We start from the raw sequence: 14594 nt of genomic DNA, 5'->3' as shown, positions 1-14594 counted from the left end.
GAAACATTTTAAGAAAAAACAAATACAGCAAATGTTACACTCCCAGTCACTTTGAACACAGCCTCAGGCTCTGATCTGTTACACACTCGTAAGTCTCATTCACAGTCATTGTCAGTATTTTCAGTGAAGTTATTCAGGATTGATGTTGCTGTACTCTGAGTCTTCTTTTTTTTTAAGCTTGTTTGGTAAAACATGTGTGGTGTTTTGCTTCATTCGGCTGACTGCGTGTTACCTCTCAGCCAGTGTTGACTCATTGCTTATATCTCCCAATCTATTTTGAAGAAAACTGTTATCAATGTGGTATGAGATGATCAAACATCCCCTGTCGGTTATCATGTTGTGAATTTGTTGTCTGCTTGGGGTAGTGAAAAGATAATGAAGGAATTAAAATCTCACTATCCCATAGTCTGTCATCAGCAGATAACTGAGGAATAATAGAGCAAAAGGTAATTCCTGTATTTTAACGTAATCCATCATAGCAGAGTTGGCCTTTTTTTATGCAATCCTGTATGATTTCTTTCTTTTCCTTTGTCATTCAGCCTGTTTTGACAAAGCTACAGGCAAAGTTTTCCTGCAGGGTACAAGAAATGCACATCTTTTGGACTGAATTCAAGCTGTCATTGTCTGATGAGGTTGCCTTTATTTCTGTGGGTATTTGCAGCAGACGTGACTTCTCTGCAGCTGTGTTCAACTATGGATTTTCATCTGTGATTAGGGTGTTTTAATTCACTGGAGATATACAGGTCTTGTTATATCTGGGCTATCGTTGTGCTTCTCCCCAACCTGAACAGATGCTGTTTGCTCTTGGAGCAGCAGTGCAACCAAGAAGCCTGGTATTTTGTAACCTAATGAAGTCATCGTTCCAAGCCTCCCAGGAAGGCAGCTGGGATAAACTGTAAGTGGCACAAGCCAAGGCACTCTATTATATTGCTTTAAGATGGAGCTTGGTGAAGCCTGCTGTTTGGCTGAATGCTTTCTGACATTTGGTATTCATATATGGGCAATGCTTGCCAACCAAAGAAGAACGTGGCAAGTCTTTGTGTTTTCAACTTTGCTGCACTAACTTGATGCCAGATTTTCCTATGACAGTTATCTAACTGTCCAGCATCTTTCTGGTCAGAAAATAACAAAGAAAAAGACTCAGAAGAGGAAATGGGACAAGTTAATCTGGAAGGAAACATTTGCATCTCACCCAGTTTATATCTTGTGGCAGGATTTCAGTATGACACTGGCATGGAAACCCAGTGACCTTATTAAGATCATTATAGGATTTCTCTCCTGCTCTTTAATGCTCTCCCATCCACAGTCTGCTTCATGACAATGTGGTACTTAGCACTTTTGACCAGTCTACTTGACCTCCAGAATTGTGTTGACCTCTTCAGTTGCTGCCTAAATTCATAGTCTCATGATTACTCTTCTAGTAATACCTCAGCAACCACTTCTAATACAGTCTTGAATTTTTGGTTTTGGTGTCCTTTTCCTTATTTATCTTATTCAATTTATGTCAATATTCCATATGCTACGTTTATTCTTTTTACATAGATACAGGACATCTACTTTTCATATTTTTCCTTGCTGGCATTTCATTTGTAAACTTGTCATTGATGCCTTAGTTTGTGAACACCCTGTAGTGTTTTTTTGTCCTCAGAAGCCAATCTTGTCCTGTCAGTCTCAGACTGAGATTCTTAGGAGTCCATGTCCTCTTTGCATCTTCCTCTCCATATTCATCAGTGATGTATCTACACAGTTAGTTAAATGTGAGTCTAAAGTGTAAATTGGGATTCGACTGACATCTTTGTTGCTCGTGCAGATGTTTAAGTGCATTCATAACTGAAGCTCTGGAGCACCTCAGGAGTGCCTCAGGCAGAGGGTGCTCAAGTAGAGGAGATGCAGGTTTTGGGAATTGCTCTTATGATCGCAAAGGATCAGCCTGCAGTGTGTATAACACACCGCATGAATCTTGTGACAAGCACTTGAACCTACTCTTTACCTTACCAAAGAGGCAAAAATCTGAAGTCTCGCTATTTTCGTATACATATGAACATACATATTTTCACAACATATGTGAGAAAGTCCAGGCAACACGTATCAGTGAAGCTTTTCATTTACTGATCTTTGGGAAGGAGTTAAATGCGGTGAACAATGTGGAGGGAAGTTTTGAATCCCCATTACAAAATCATAGTGAACAAGCATGTTGGTTGCTTTGTTTTAGCCTAAAAAAAATGACTAAATTGTAAGACTTGGCTTACAAGCAGACAAACAAATAAAAGCAGATGGTGGTTTTAAGCTGAACTTCCCTGAAAAAATGTAAATAAATCACAAAACGGTCTGTATATGTGAAAGAAATGTAGTCTAATTCTTTTGGCATAACAAATGCCTCATGCACTCCACTGTGGTTTGATTTAAAACTCGTACAAGAGGAAAATAAGTTATTAAACAGCCCCTGAACAGACACAAAGGCAGATTGCAGTTCTTAAAATTCCAACCTTGTTCCCAAGGTTCATCTCTGCTGAGAGCAGAAGGAGGACAGGAGAAGGAAAGGAGCACCCAGTCCACATATTAGTTCAGCTAAGTAGGACCTAGGGGAGCCATGAACTTACTTATCTACTCTTTTGTCATGTTCTGCCTCCCTTAAGGACACTTTTTGCCTATTGCTGCTTCATGACCTAGGCAGCCGAAATAAGGTGAATATGATCAGGAAGGGTTTTTAAAAAAAACAACCTTCTACACTGAAAACAGTGATTTAAAAACTTTTTTTTTTTTGGTAGGAACATAGCAGCACTGGCTCTAAGGCTTCTCTGGTATCAGATGGCATTTATGGACCAAACATGAAAGAAAGATCATACTCCAGACAGGCTGAGAAATTAGACTATAAACTTTCCAAGAATCTGAGCTTTTGCTTTTCTCACCACTTTGTGCCCTGATATTTGCAAAGACACAGAATGGAATCATATCCCTCTCCTTTTATTTAAATACTAATTTGTGATTAAATCTGGACTGGAATTTCTTAGGTTATTAGTTTCTGAATGTTATCATACTGTAGTGATAATAGAAACTCAGAAGAAACACAGCTAAGAGGTGGTGATGGAGCATGGCATAAATTTATTTTTTTTGCAAACAAAAAAATTGGATCCAGTGTTTCAGAGAATGCTTTAAAAAATGTTCAATGAAGCAGGCTATTGCATGTTTTTTACAAAATCCTTGCCTCCAAAGTGCAATGTAATTGGAGTGTTTTTTTACTAAAACATTCTTCACCTAAAGCCGTGTATTTTGCAGAAAAAACTGCCATCGAATTCTGTGCTGGAAGAATGTACTTTGGAATGTGGACTTTTAGGTGGTTCAAAGACACGGTGTGAATTTGCATTATTTTTAGGTGGACATGGGCACTTTACCTACCATTGTGTTATGAAATTATTCCCCTTAATTCTTCAGCAACACATAAACCAAATCAACAGTCTCTCTGGAGCTGTTTAAAAAATAGCGTGTATGATAGTTTTTTATCCGAGTGCTGCAGTTCACATTCTGCCCTTCATTGCATGCAGTGCAATTAGTCTAGATTCATGCCAGTCTAAGTAAGACCAGATTTTGGAATGGGATGGAGAGGATTTCTAAATAAGAAAGTTGTTTTGTTTTGTTTTGATTTGGTTTTGGGGGGGTGTTTGGTTTGTTTTGGGGTTTTTTTTAGCTTTTAGCAGGGAAAGTAAAATAAAACCTATTGGCTGAAAACAGAAGGTAGCCACACTTGAGGTAAGGCATTGATTTCTAGTGGTGACAATAGCAAAGCACTAGAAACCAAATTATTAAAGGATATAGAAAATTTTCTCAAATGTTCTGTTTGCAATTCAAGGTTAGATGTGAACGTGCAATGGTAGGAGTAATGTAGTTTCTTACAACAACTATAAAAACAATGCTTAGGGACACAGTTTAGTGGTGGACTTGGCAGTGTTAGGTTAATGGTTGGACTTGATGATCTTAAAGGTCTTTTCCAACCTAAACAATTCTATGATTCTATGAATTCTCAGTTGAACAGCTTTGTTTTCTGCTGTTTGAGGCTACAGTATTATATTATTTCCTCTGGGCCTGAAAATTCATATATGCCTCATCAATGAGATAGATTGTGTTTGTTTCAAAAGGGAAAGATCAAACTATACTGGAATGGTATGTAATTATTATTTCTGAATGTAAAGATAATCCTTTAAAACAACAGAGGGAGAAAGAAAGATTATCATTGAAGAATTTGTGTATAAGCACACCTGGTTTGCAGAAAAATGCACTGAAATATAGCTGTAAGTATTTCAGAGAAAAAAAAAATCCAGTTTTCAGTCATATCACAGAATTTTTTTAATACTATTCAAAAAGTACCTGACTCTACATAAACACCAACTATAACATGATGTAGACAATCGAGAAACAAGCAAATGTATTTTTCAATGCTAAAATAAATTACATTTGTACAGGTAGAAAGCAAAACCGAAGCTGATAAAAATGTTAAATTTTATGAAAAATCGTTTTCAGTTCACATCAAAATAATAACTTTACATTCTCTATTTTTTAATAGTATAAGCAGCAACAACATAAAAAAGAACAAACGCTCACAGAATGTTTGAAACCAGTTGTTCATAAGTTATTAGCAAATAAAAAAGATATTACAAGCACTTGTAGCCCACACAAATCTTTTAGAATTGGCACCGTCTCTCTAAAACATCTATATTCTATATAGATTTCTAATTACAAATACCACCAGCAGCTGCCATATAATCCTATTAGTACATGTAATATACATAGTATATTTGTTCCCATTTGGCAGATCGGAGTGACTTAATGATTATTGTTTGTTTGTTACTCAGATGAGACAAAACTAGTTCATCACCTAGATGAATTTTTTGCTTACCTTTATGCTTCACTGGTCTGTATCTTTTTTCCTTTTCACAGTATAAAATTGTAAGTGGCAATTGCAGAGATTTGAGGGTATAATAATAAACCATAGCAAAAAGAGTGAAATCAGATAATTCAACTGAAGTCTTTAATGCGTGCAGTGCACACTGAAATGGGTAACAGATGAATGATTTTCTCGTTCATAGAGAGTATTGACTTCCTTTTATGAGATTCATGAAACTGCCAGAAAACTGTCACCTGTTTCTTATTTTTGGACATGTTCTCTCACATGCCTTAACACATTTAGTCAAAGTACAATTTTCCCATTGGGATACCTGCACGAGTAGCAATGATAAAGAAGAATGGTGGGAAGGTACTACTCACCAAGCCTAGCAAGTTGCTTCAAGAATAAACCTAACAAAATACATCTGCTGTTTGATTCAAAAGAAAGTGAGAAGAGCATCCTGTCATTATCATTCTCTGCTGAAGCAAATAGCCAAGATCTAGACTTGGTGTGCCACTATCAAACTTTAATTTTCTTTACATGGATATTAATCTGGAGTGATTCCATTGACCTCAAGAGGTTAAGGGCCAATGCCAGTAAAGGACTTCAGCACTTAAAGTTATGCAGTGTAATACCTATTTTTTTATAATATTTGGCTGTAGTGCGGAGGCTAGGGCCCTTTGTTAAATGTCTAAGCTTACTGTGAAGGTTGTGAGAAGACTTAGATGCCCAGAAAAGCAACGCAACAAGGAAAGAGATGTCTGAGATTACTCTACTTGAGCCAGTATGGAAATGCAATGCACAGCAAATACTAATTTTCTACTGGGACCCATTTCTGGACGTGGCTATACTTTTGTTTCAAAGATGGGTCACCTGTAAAAGATGGCTGGAGGAAAATGAAATTAGTCCCTTTTTTCTGCACACTCAGAGAAGTGGGAACCCCAAGTTTAATTCCTTCACCTATCCAAGAAGACTCAGACTCTCCATTTCCATGAAGGGATCTGAGAACTCTAGATGGAAGACAAGATGGTTGCAGACACAGAGGTAAGGAAGGGCACGTCCTCCCCTCCTGTCACTAAAGCACTTTTCAGGGAAGTATTTAAGTTTTTTTTGAGCCAATACATAGCACAGAAAAAAGTGTTGTTTCCACTTCTTTGTAGTTAAAATACTCAACTGGTCCCTGCTCCAGAGATTTTTCAAGTATTTTATATTAAATGGTCATATACCATCCCTAATTATATCAAGTGTATGTTCTATCAGAGTGCAGAGTAGCTGTTCCATTTCTACTCTGGGACTCTTGAATTTATTTCTATCTTGTGAAGTTACCTCAGTGAGATGAACAGAGGATACCTCAACACTGAGTGGTTAGAGCACTTTCCAGCCAGGAGGAAGATTTCAATCACCTCTGGCAATGGTAGAGTCTGGATTTAAGTCTCTTGCCTTCTACCTGACTGCTCTAACCTCAAGGCTACTATAAAAACAACAGCATAACCAGACCCACAGCCTTAAAAGAAAGGATGGTTTCTAGTCCATTTTGTAGGGAGTATGATCCTGTTGGTCTATGTGCTGTGCGTTTTGTGTACTCACTCGTGGGATATACAGGGATTTAACCTAGGAACTGCTGTTTTCTGGATCCTTGATGGGTTTTAGCAGGAGTTAAGTGCAAAGATCCTTAGATGTGTCAAGGTCAGGGCAGTTCTGAGCATACACAGACATACAATGCTAGATGCCTGAGTAAGGTGGCAGTTGAATAGTGGGTTTTAGAACTGAATTTTAAATAGAGGTATTAAATTCTGCTGAAATCCTAACTTTAGGGACCAAAGTCCTTTTTTGGGTCAGCCTGGCACTGGTCTCCAATACAATAAAAAAGTCATAGTCACATTATTAGTTGCGAGCATAGTGCTCTGATTTCCCTAAGGACCCAATATTTTTTGTATTCTGTCTGTTGCTGTCGTGTTTTTTCTTCTCACCTCATAAATGATGTATTAGGCAGAATAGAAAAGTTGCACACTTTCTCTACAGAATTTACACCCACAGCTATGCTGTCTTTCAGTCTGGTCTTGGTCTCTCTAAAGAAAACATCCTCAGGTGAACTCCACTATCATCCAGAGTCTGAATCATGGATTGGCCTTCTCATTTACTCTCTTTGGAAATACTGTTCTCCCAGTTTTGATCACAAAGTTTTCCTTTTGCAAACACAGCAACTAAATGAACATCCAAGCAAGCTAACATTTTTTTTTTTAAAAAAAAACAACTTTTAACAGTTAATTTTTTAATTAGCATTTAACTTTTAATTCACTTTTTGTAGCTGGAAATCAGTGGAAGAAGCCAGCACCTTGTGATCAACCAGGCTCCCATGAAATAGCAAGTACTTTGTGGACCATGGTCTAAAAATCTCTGGTCTAAGGTATCTGTATGAGTCTAGGCACCAAATGTTCAGATAGAAGTACAAGGAAGCACATCTCCAAAGTCATGCAATTGTTCTTCAGGGCCAATTAAAAAAATACAGTTCTTCTTCAGTATTGCTAGCACTTCTTCCCAACTGGCCTGCCAAAGTGTTTCACTTTATTTCAAAAGCACAGATTCCAGAGGTGGTTACACCTTCAGTCTTCAGCATTGGTCTCAAACACAAAAGAAACAGGTGATTTTCCAAAGTCCCTGTGGTCAAGAATGACAATAGTTTCAACTCCTTTAATTCCCTTTCTGGCAGCAGCACTAAATTGGAAGGCAAATTCAAGCCATTCAGTTGGTACTTGGACATTCTTTAGTTAGATTGAAAAGTGTTCATGATTGTAACCTTTGTTTTTATGACTTAGTGTTGTATGTTAATGTCCTAAACAGAGGCTAGCATTCAAACAGCATAATGAATTCATAATGTCTGTCATTCATAATTTTCTTTTTTCTTGTGTTAAACTCACTAACTTCTATCAAATGACTTTCTAGTCTTGCAAATCTCCCACTGGACTCCTTTGAACTACTACTACAGTCATTACATAATTGTTACCTTCTTCCCACAAAAAACCTTTCCTCCCTTTTTTGAAATCCAAACATGTCATACAAGGTGACATTGGCACATTTCAGCCTTCTTTAAATGACACTAAGGCTGACCTATCTTTCATTAAAGACAGACTGACAACAGGGATGTACCATCTCACCAGGGTCCATCCTCATTTCCTTGTGCAATTAAAATTGCTGTGGCTAACGGATATACAAAAGATGTATAACTCCTCAAAGTGAGAGTGAGCAAAAGGTTTTAAAATTTGGGTTGTGTAACATTAGGGTTTTAGCCTCTTAAAACGTGTATTCAGGTGTTAGATTGAGGGTTTTGTGTGTGTGTGTGCGCACACACATAGATATATCATCTTGGCAATATGTATGAAGGTTGTCAAGAAGCTCTGAGCTCTGTGCAGAATTGCAATTTGGGAGCGGAAGAGGTATATTTATGCTGAGTCACGGCTTGACAGTTTCTATTTCTCACTCCTTTTTACTAATTTTATTTTTAAGAAAAGATTTTTATCTCTGTCTGTATAATCTTTATTTCCACTGTTGATTATTTCACAGTGCAGTGAAGCCCACAGATTTTAGCAGCAATACGTTAATATTAAGTGTACGTCAACATAAGAAAAGACTACAGAAATGGGAACCTAAAAGGCCAGGGAAAAATCAAGGTGGAGAATATTCTAGTAAGGACATTGGTCAACAGCTTAAAGTTTAAGAGAGCGGATAATGATAGAAACCCTTCAAAATTCACATTAACTGTCTCAGTACACTCTGTATATGTCAAAACAATATTGCACTGATGGGAAACACATATTATCATATAAGTCTTCCATGAACAACATTTAAGTGGTCTAGACTGCCTAAATGAGAATGTTTGTGTCACAGACTGATTGTACATGCCCTTCCCTTAAATATGGGTTGGAAACTGTGAAAGAAGATGCTTTCTCCTAAAGAAGTGGACAACTAGGGAATGAGGAGACATGCTAGTGACCCAGGAGGGAAAAACCAAGCTCTGGTCTGGAAACCAAACAACTGCAGAGAACTGAGTCTGCGCTCATCAGTCGTGCGAGGAGGCAAGAGCTACATATAAGCAACAAGGACCTACAGTCATGATTTGGTGTATCTACTTGCCTTCTGGAGTAGAGCTGTTTTCTGACCTGCCAGTTCATGCTATAGGCATGCTATAGTTAGTAAACGACTGTACCTGGCAAAATAAGCATGCCCACAGACTGCTATTGGATAACACTGCCTTCTGCAGGATGTACAGAGTCACTGGAGTATGTCTGTTAGGTACTAGCCTGAATTCAGTTATCTATTAGTTTTTTTTTAACGTTGTTGAGCAGCAAATTGGGGTGCAGCAAATGATGGTGAAACTGGCTTCCCAAAGGAATAGAAAATGCTCTTTGCTAAAGTATGTGAATGTGCTTTGATCTTTTCTTTGTTTGATCAAATATTTATTTTTTTGGACATGGGGGAGAAAAAGGGGGTATGATTTTTGATTAAAAAATGTTTGTTATCTTCAAAGAAATAAGATCTAAAGGTTTTGAAAATGAAACATAGCAGCCTCATTTCAAGGCTCCCTTCCATGAGGCTGTCTGCTATATAAGGCTACATCAACTCAACTTTGAATTGAGGTACATCACTCATCACTTCATACCATCCTTAAATAAAATAAAGCAAACCCATAGAAGTTTGGCACCTGAGGACAGCTATGTCATGAAGGAGAGAGCCAATACAGTGTGCGTTTAGGGTCTGACTTACAAGTTCTACGTAACTACACCTATCAAAAATTATTTAGCTTCTATTCAAACTTTAAAACTCTTCCCTGCCTGTATAAAAAAAGTGCTGTGACAGTATGAAGTGCACTAAATTGTACTACCTTGATATAGGAAAAAAATATGAGGAATCCCCTTGCTTCTTCTGTGAGTTGCTAAGAAACAAAGAAAGACTCTGTTGGTTCATATCTCATTAGGTCTTCTCTATTTTAACCATTATGCTGTATTGCTTTGAAAGTATTTTTTCTTTTTTTTTTCTTTTTTTTTTTTTTTTTGTCACAGTTCATAGCTGCAAGGCATCAGCAGCTAAATAAAGTTAAAATTGTTGCTTATTAAAGAGTAGCTAAATCACCTCTAAGCAGATTTTGACACAGGTTTTTTTCCCCTATATATGAATCATGATTAGGACAACCTTTCCACTGACAGTTAGCATTCATCATAATCCAGATTGGTCTCCTAGAATTCTGTCATTCAAAATATTGAGAAAATGCTGTTCCTTACAAGCAAAGACTATGGGAGCCCAAATAAGTATTTTAACTGGTAATGTTAGCATATCAACGTCCATAAAAATGTGTTAATTTCAATAGGGAGTGCAGCTATAATATAGCTTGGTAGTGCTGCTAGAAAGAGAATATTCACCTCAACAACTTGCCCTGATAAGGGAATTACAAAACAGTACTCCAGAAAATATTTTTTGCTACTTCATTATTAGTTGGCAACATGGTGAAATAGTCAGGAAATCTTCCTTGGGTTTTGTTGCTGTGAAGGTGAATCCAATGTTAACAAATCGAATTTTTGATACTGATAGAAGAGAATTTCATAAACAAATGTAAAGGTTGAGAAGTCACTTGTAAAGCCCTCCATATTGCAGTCACTCACTGCAAAGCCTCAGCTTAGTGTTATCCACGTGTAACGTATCACGGACACAATATGCTTCAGCAAAAAGTTTGGTAGTTATTGAACATACATTACTGATTTTTGAGATCTTCATAGAAAAAAAAAGAAAGAATGCTTGACAGGTTGGTCCCAGATTTGAGTCTGTTAGAAAATGTACATTCAATGTTTGGTCTTCTATTCTTGATAAAAGATCAAGGTTCACTTCTGGGTAAGGAATCAGAGTAAACAAACAAACCATTGTACAGTTGTTTACAATCTAGTTTCCCCCCTGCCCTGTATATTGTACACACGGTTCATTGTAATACTAAAGCAAAGCACTTGGTATGTAACTGATTTAACAGACTCCTTATAAGCCCTCAAAAATAGATTCAGTGTTTCTGAAAAGCCCATGTTTTTTTAAGGCCACGATAATCTGCCAAGAGTCATTTTGTCTTTAAAACAGCATAATTAATCTGATGTTTCCACTTCTCGAGTAATTCCTCTTCCTCTCTGTTTCTCACAAGATGACCCAACGCCTCTCGCTCTATATGCGTAAACACTGGAGATCTTGAAGGCTCGGATGTCCCCTCACTACTTGCTTGTAGTCATTGAGATCCAACGTTGTCTTGAACTACATTCACAACGAAGAAGAACTTTGAGTATAATCTCTGATGAGGAGCGTGTCATACTTTGGGGAGGACGGGATACAGAGAGCTGATTCGGAAACTGGAGAGCTGGGAGATGCGCTTCCAGAATCAATGGAGTCTCTAAAAGGAGAAGGAGGAGTTAAAGCTACCAACTCCTCAAGGTCTTGCTTGGCTGACGGGGTCTCTGAAGTGCCTTCTTTGATGCTGCCATTTGAAGGTTTCCTAGCTGACTGCGAAGCGCCATTGACTTCAATGGCAGGGAGCGGTTGGATCTCTGCGAATGTGGTCATTGTTGTAGGGAGCTGGATTTCCCGTGGAATCAGGTATGAAGAGCAGAGAGGAGTGGCCACCATTGTCCCTGGAGTGGCTGTTGAAAGCATCATAGAGTTCAGCTCGCTGATGTTGGCTGTAAAGCGAGTAACCACGCTACTGATCTGCTCCATGAGGGAGCCTTGAGAGGAGCTACTTCGCTGAGGAGGCTCTGACTGGAAGGTAGGGGCATCATCTTCTGTTCGGCTAACGGAGGCAGTTCTGTGGCTCAGGGTGCTGATAGGTGAGGGAGTCTGCGGTCGGTACGGAGCTGGGTATTGCTCTTCTGCTTCTGAAACGTCGTAAAGTGTTTTGGCACTGGCCTCAGGAAATGTAGCGCTGCTACTATGTCGGCTACTATCTGTGCTTTTAGAAAAAGGCTTGATCACTGCAGTTTGATTGGAGTTCTCTTTTTTGTTGATGTGGATTGACAACCGCTGCCAAAGGTGTGCTCCTCTGCTGCTTTTCTCATTCTGGGCCCAGGAAACTGATTTCCCATTAGAGCTGTAAACAGAAATGAGATAAGATGGTAACTTGCATCAAAGTTAAAAATATAATCACTGTTCCTATACCATGGGTATGTGGTATCCCAGAGCCTATATTCATCATAAAGCTGACTGTAATTTCATCTGTATCTTTATCTATATCTATCTATTGCAATATACCTATGTCTATCATTTATGCCTGTATTTTCTAGGAAAATAAGCAGAGTGTGCCAGCTCATTTCACAGACCATTTGTGCATCCAGCCGTGACCTACTCTGTGCTAGCTCATGGCCACTGCTGACACCTCTGTTGCTGCCCTTGAGACAGAGGCAGCATCCATCTTGGGGGAGGGAGTTGCTTGATGGCTTCCACTCTGTTGGACTGGCGTCAGGAAGGGGAGCTGTGGGACTGAGGAAGGCATGGAGGAGTGAGGAAGAAGTAAATGCTTGAAGGGAATAGGTGGCTGGATTGCAGGGGGGCAAGTGTGCAGGTTGACCTGGGAGCATTCAGTGATAAGGAGTTTGGTGTAGGGTGCTGGTCATGGATTCCTGGTATGGGGCAGGGAGTGTAGATTGGGAGATGGAGAAATGCAGTCTGATATGACTGGTAAAAAAATTCGTTTATATCCCACCACTTGGAAGTACCGGAGTAATACTCAGAAAGGGGCTATACCGGTTGTGGGTGGGGAGACACTTCTAATGGGTGACTTCATCGAGGTACTTGGTAAGTTAGCCACCACTAGCTTAAAGAAATTAATTTTTTTAATTGCAGGTCAGATTGGAGAATAAAACTGTAATCCTAGTAGGAAAGAAATAATGGAAAAGCTATACAAGCAGCTCCTCACGGTGACCTGATTTTGGAGACAGCAATAAACGTTTTGGTTCACTCCCCTACAAAATGAGTCCTCCTACAGTAATTTCTCTTCGATCCCATCATACCCTGCTTTTTATCAAAGTTGCTCATTTTTCTCCTCTCGCTACCTAAGAAAAGCCAGCTGTGGCACTTATAAACACATAGTATGAAACCACTCCTTTCCTTTTACATCTTCCTTAGGCTGGTGAGCTGGTGTTTATACATACATTAATCTATAGTTCTTGGGATTAAGAAAGACCATTAGAAATATTTCTTAGCTGAAACAGACAATGACTGAAATGATATCAACAGGAAAAGCAGTCTCCACATACAAATAAGCAGATTTATATATAAAATGCAACAGAACTTTAAACAATTCACTTTTGTTTCCAAAACATTTGCTACAGCCATTTAGGATTTTTGGAAAGACAACCACATTGGAGACCCTGGCAGACTATCACAAATTGTTTGTTTGCTTTTTAAGCCAGAGATAGATATACTCACACATTAGCCTGCAGTGTAACAGTTTGCAAGACACATAGTTTACTAAACACAGATGATTTTATACCAGCCTTCATGTGGAGGCCTGCCACACACTATCAGTTCAATAGCTTTTCCAGTCATCTAAAAAAGAAGTTGTGTGCTGAGTGTAAACAAAACCTTCTTGTGGGTTCACATCCACGATTACATTACATGGAGTTACGATGGATCATGTAACACAACATATGCCAATAGCTTTCCCCTTCAAAAGCAGCATGACAGAATCCAGTAGACAAACACAACGTAAACCAGTGGGTAGTTTAAGAGAGGCTAGACTGGGAGATGATCTGTGTGAGTATATAAAGGCTCACCCCTTTGCTGCAGTGATCACCAGGATGTTATCTGGATCCTGGAAGTTAACTGTTATGCACCTACCACCAAACTGCCAGGCAGAACAGCTAGTGGATTGTAACTTACTGTTCAGAAAATCCCTTCCTTTTGCTGTATCTCAATCAGACCAAGAAGGAAAAGCAAAATCTAGCCTGTAGCACTGATCGCTTTGATTCTTTGCATCTCTGTGGATGCGATTCTGAGCTGAACAGGAGCTGGCACTAACGTCTTCCAGAGGAAAACTGTTGCCTCTGAGGGCTGCGTGCTCCTCTCACTGGAACATGTACTCGGTGGATATTGAGGTTGGACTCAATGATCCCAGAGCTCTCTTCTAACCAAATCGATTCTGTGTGATTCTGTGAGAGCTATTTGAGATCTCTGGCTTCTTGGTCATGCTGAGTCCTGAGCTCAGTGGGAGCTCGGTGCCAGCTGCAGGAACAGGATTTGGATCCTTTGGCAGGTGAGATCTTGCCTCTAATTCTGGTATGATGATCATGAGACCTCCTCCCAGCTCCTGCTGAGTTTGAGCTGGACCAGGAGGCTGGGTGACCCAGCACTTGTCACTCTGATCTGGCAGAAAGAGAGGTCCTAGTGCTGGTCCTGGATGTCCTCCCTGGTGGGGTCTCTTAACTCCTGATGTGTTCAGAGCTCAGAGGGATCTGTGACAGTCCTGCCTGCCACAGAGGTGAAATAAATGCCATTAACATGAAGGATTAGCCAATGCAAATAGAAATATTTGCCTGAAGAAAGAGATATATTCTAGCACCCCTCCTGACTTCAAGCCCTGGCTTAGTACAGATATTTAAATCCTATGTCTTGCAGTGTGTACGTGAGCACTAAATGGATGTAGACATTTTCATTGACTGAAGGTCAGATTATAAGAGGTTGTGCAGGGAACACG

At 39.2% G+C, this 14594-nt stretch overlaps 1 protein-coding gene across 1 annotated transcript in view; it reads right to left on the bottom strand.

Moving 5' to 3' along the window:
• Positions 1-11167: 11167 nt before the first annotated feature.
• Positions 11168-14594, bottom strand: part of GRM5 (glutamate receptor, metabotropic 5) — a gene marked incomplete at its 5' end in the record, with an annotated part of 26677 nt that continues 23250 nt past the window's right edge. Inside the window, one exon of the mRNA XM_009703397.1 lies at positions 11168-11990. Coding sequence (XP_009701699.1) covers positions 11168-11990 — 823 coding nt within the window. The remainder of the gene's footprint in view (positions 11991-14594) is intronic.

This window comes from Cariama cristata, unplaced genomic scaffold (assembly GCF_000690535.1).
Source record: "Cariama cristata isolate BGI_N322 unplaced genomic scaffold, ASM69053v1 scaffold7267, whole genome shotgun sequence".
NCBI classification, from domain to species: domain Eukaryota; kingdom Metazoa; phylum Chordata; class Aves; order Cariamiformes; family Cariamidae; genus Cariama; species Cariama cristata.
This window is presented reverse-complemented; position numbering and strand designations above follow the sequence as displayed.